This window comes from Octopus bimaculoides, chromosome 21 (genome assembly GCF_001194135.2).
Source record: "Octopus bimaculoides isolate UCB-OBI-ISO-001 chromosome 21, ASM119413v2, whole genome shotgun sequence".
Taxonomy (NCBI): Eukaryota; Metazoa; Mollusca; class Cephalopoda; order Octopoda; family Octopodidae; genus Octopus; species Octopus bimaculoides.
This window is the reverse complement of record NC_069001.1, coordinates 37,928,011-37,931,950: the sequence shown is the minus strand read 5'-3', so window position 1 is coordinate 37,931,950 and position 3,940 is coordinate 37,928,011. Positions and strand designations below refer to the sequence as shown.

Below are 3,940 nucleotides of genomic sequence, written 5' to 3'. Positions count from 1 at the left end.
AGAAAGGGCTCTATACCCCTTTCTCTTATTTTTTCTGACCAGGCTCCCGTGGTTTTATGGGTTTTTCCACATGTAACCTTTCCTTTTTCGAAGCGCCTCCCTCTTTGGGAGTTCTACTTATTTATTTATCTATTTATTCATTATATCTTTCTCCGTTTTCTTCCTCTGTTTAGACGAACTTTCCTACCTTTTCGGACAAAACCTTTTGTAACCTTCGTCCTGTCTTTGTCCTTATGTTTTTAATTGATATTAGCCCTTGTGGCTAATAAAACGAATTAATTATTATTATTTAGGTCACTGCTTGGAATCAATCTCGGAATCCTGGGGTTAGTAGCCCATGCTCTTAACCACTACGCCATATGCCCCCAAAATATCTTAAACTTAGCTGTCGTAGATCAACCATCCTCATTGATAAATGAGGGTTAATTATCTGGGTGATGTTTTATCGACTTACCATGGGTTCTATGCAAATGGAGGAAATTGATAAAATTAAAGTTACTTCCAAACGTATTAAATTATGTAAGGGATTTTTCATTTATGTCACCGGTGAAATTTAAACGATTTACACTGCTTACTTGGGATTATTTATAATTGATTTCATTGAATTCTCTTCTGTTAAGGTGAACGTGACATTCTGGCATGCTCTATGGTTCTTCGTAGTGATGATGCGTGGTTCAGTGGTGTCCGGTTCATGATTGTCAGGTCGTAAGTTCCATTCCCAGCGGCGCATTATGTCCTTGAGCAAGAACTTTAGCTTGAGTTGTTCCAGTCCACTCGGCTGGCAAAAATGAGTTGTACCTGTAATTCAAAGGACGAATCTTGTCATATTCTGTGTCCCGCTGAATTTCCCAGAGAACTACCTTAAGGGTTACGGGTGTTTGTGAAGCTTTCAGCTACTTGCATGTTTAATTTTGCGAGCAGGCTGTTCCGTTGATCGATTCAACTGGAACACTCGTCGACGGAGAACCAGTTTAGGATTCTTCCTAGGTATGGAGTTATCTCCCTTGTACGAATTCTCTGCGCATGACAGGAACGGGTGATTCGCACAAATGGTTCTCGCAGAGTTTTTCTTGTGATGTTTCTTTTTTTAGTCTTCAGTTATTCCTGACACTTGATGCGTTGATCGATTCTGGTTGTCTTTCTTCCGACATCGATCGTCTCACACTTTAATATCTTTTCTTACTAATATATATATATATATATTCTAACTGAACTTGACCGTTACAACCTGTAATAGAAGAACAGATTTCACCATGGCATCTCTTTCTGTATATCTTTTATAGACTTAAACAGCATCCTTTAACCCGATCCACATTTATTAACGTAGAGATAGCAATGTTATTGTCTACCACAATATACGACGTAGTCAACAACAAACGTTCTAGTGATGAGGAGAGAATATACGTGCATTGACAAGACAAGAATCTGAATCATGGTAAACATTTCTTAGATTTTAAGAATTCCTCTCGACTTAATATGGAGAACGTGAATCATTTGGACATTTCTCAGGCAACTGTTTTTAGCGAGAAAGATTCCATTAGACAGAGGTTCGGTGAGGAGAAACCTTTTTGTAATGAAACGCTTACTAAACGGAAAAATATTGACTGTGAGATATGTGGTAAGTCTTTTGTGAGTAACAGCAATTTAACGAAACACATAAGAATCCACACTGGGGAAAAGCCATACAATTGCCAAGTCTGTGGCAAATCATTCTCTCAGGATAACAGTCTTGCAATACACAAAGCAATACATACCGGAAACAAATCGTTTCACTGTGATATTTGTGGAAAATATTTTATAACTCGTAATATTTTAATAAATCACAAAAGAATCCACTCGGGTGAAAAACCTCATTGTTGTGAGCTATGCGGCAAGTCGTTTGTCTGTAACGGTAAGTTAACAAGACACAGACGGATACACACGGGAGAAAAATTATTCAACTGTGAAATCTGTGGTAAATCGTTTATTGATAACTCGCATCTTACCGGCCACAAACGAATGCACACGGGAGAAAAACCCTGCCATTGTGACATCTGTGGGAAGTCCTTCTTCTCCAATAGTAATTTAAAAAGACATAAAATATTACACACTGGCGAAAAACCATTCCACTGTGAAATGTGTGGCAAATCTTTTGTCTCAAACAGTGTTTTAGCAAGGCACAAACGAATGCATGATGGAGACGAGAAAACGTTTTATTGCGAAATCTGTGGAAAAACATTCTTTGACAATTCGAATCTTATAGTTCACATTCGTAGCCACACCGGAGAAAGGCCTTATCATTGTGATACGTGTGGCAAATCGTTTATGTATAAAAGTCACTTAAACAAACACATGATTACACACAAGAGAGCATCCTCTTAATTTATGAAACATCAAATAATAGATCCAGCAACAGTTCTTGTTGAACTGTTGATCTCTTTTGTTAGTAGTAGTCATAGTTGTGTGGTAAGACGTCTGCATCCCAACCAAATGGTTCTGGGCTCGGTTCTATCGCGTACCACCTTCTATAATTGCAGGCCTTGTGAGTGGGTTTGGTTAACAGAAACTGAAAGAAACCTCTCGTGTGTGAGTGTAACCTGTCTCCTTGTCCTGGCATCATGTGATGCTCACAAACGAGTGTCACCAGAATGCAAACGGTGTGTTTCGTTTCTAATATTCTGTGAAAACATATCTGGATATTACCTTACTTGGAAACAGGCGAGGGTTGGCAACTGGAACAGCGTCCAGCTAGAGACAGTCAGTCTCAATTACGTCCATATGACCCATGCAAGCATGGAAAAGTGGTCATTAGAATGATGATGTCTGTAGGAGTGATCTCATTTGAGAGAAAGTCTTTTAGAAAAATATTTCAGAATTATAAACTTGTTGAGGAAAACAAAGTGTATCAGTGTGAAAAATGCGAAGAGTGATTGAGTGTGGAGTCAGGCTTCATCTGTTGCAAACAGCAGGGAGGAAGAGACTAGAAAAAACCAGCTATTATTGTAAAATATCTTGGGAATAGTTTTCTGAGATCTAGTCTTAAAGCAACTACATTAATCTATGAATAAAGATTTGTTGATGTTTGTCATTCAAGTTTCTTAGTCATACATTCATTAATCATAATTGGAAAATCTCAAGACTTAATTTAAACCTTAGAGAAGTTTGTGGAACATTATTCCTGTTCAAAAGCCAGGTTGTTATGTAAATCTAACAGGAGGAATATGTTACTGAACTGATTTGCGGAAAGTATTCTCTGTAAATAGAAATACAAGGAAAAGAATAAATTTATGTCAAATTTTATCACTTAATTTTGTGAATCCTTAAATATTTGCCTTTATATAGAAATCAAAATTTTATTTATAAAATTTTAAATCAAATAACATTAATATTTGTTGGAGAGCTTTTCCTTTTTTTTTTTTCTTCCAAAACTGATTCACACCTGTAAACAATTTACAAATGCGAAATGAATTACAAAACATTCTTGGACATATTTCTATGATGGTAAACCCCGGCACCTCATCACCACCTTATTTACCACTTTTTTTGTACCACTCCAGCTTTTTCTCCTGCCCAACTCTATAAAATGTGAAGGAGCCATGAACCTTCTTCACAACAGTAACCCTGTCCTTGCTTCAAGTGACCACCCTCACTTCTCTGATTCAGGATAGATACTTCTCAAACACATTGAGATTGCATGTGGAAAAACTTCATCCAAATAGGCACAAATGCGTCTGTATAGTTAAAAGGCTTGCTTCCCAATCATGCTGTCTTGGGTTCAATCACACTGCATGGCACCTTGGGCAAGTGTCTTCTACTATAGCCCCAGGCCAACCAAAGCCTTGTGGGTGGGTTTGGTGGACAGAAACTGACAGAAGCCCATTGTATGTGTGTATATATATATATATATATTCATTTGTTTCAATCATTTGACTTTGGCCATGCTGGAGCACTGGCTTCAGTC

General features: G+C 37.6%; 1 protein-coding gene across 1 annotated transcript; it reads left to right on the top strand.

Moving 5' to 3' along the window:
• The first annotated feature begins 455 nt into the window (after nucleotides 1-455).
• On the top strand, nucleotides 456-2,361 carry LOC106879719 (zinc finger protein 486-like). The gene is made up of 3 exons (XM_052975439.1): nucleotides 456-519; nucleotides 621-705; nucleotides 1,830-2,361. Exons 1-3 carry the CDS (start codon nucleotides 456-458, stop codon nucleotides 2,359-2,361), a joined length of 681 nt encoding a protein of 226 aa, XP_052831399.1.
• Nucleotides 2,362-3,940: the final 1,579 nt, after the last annotated feature.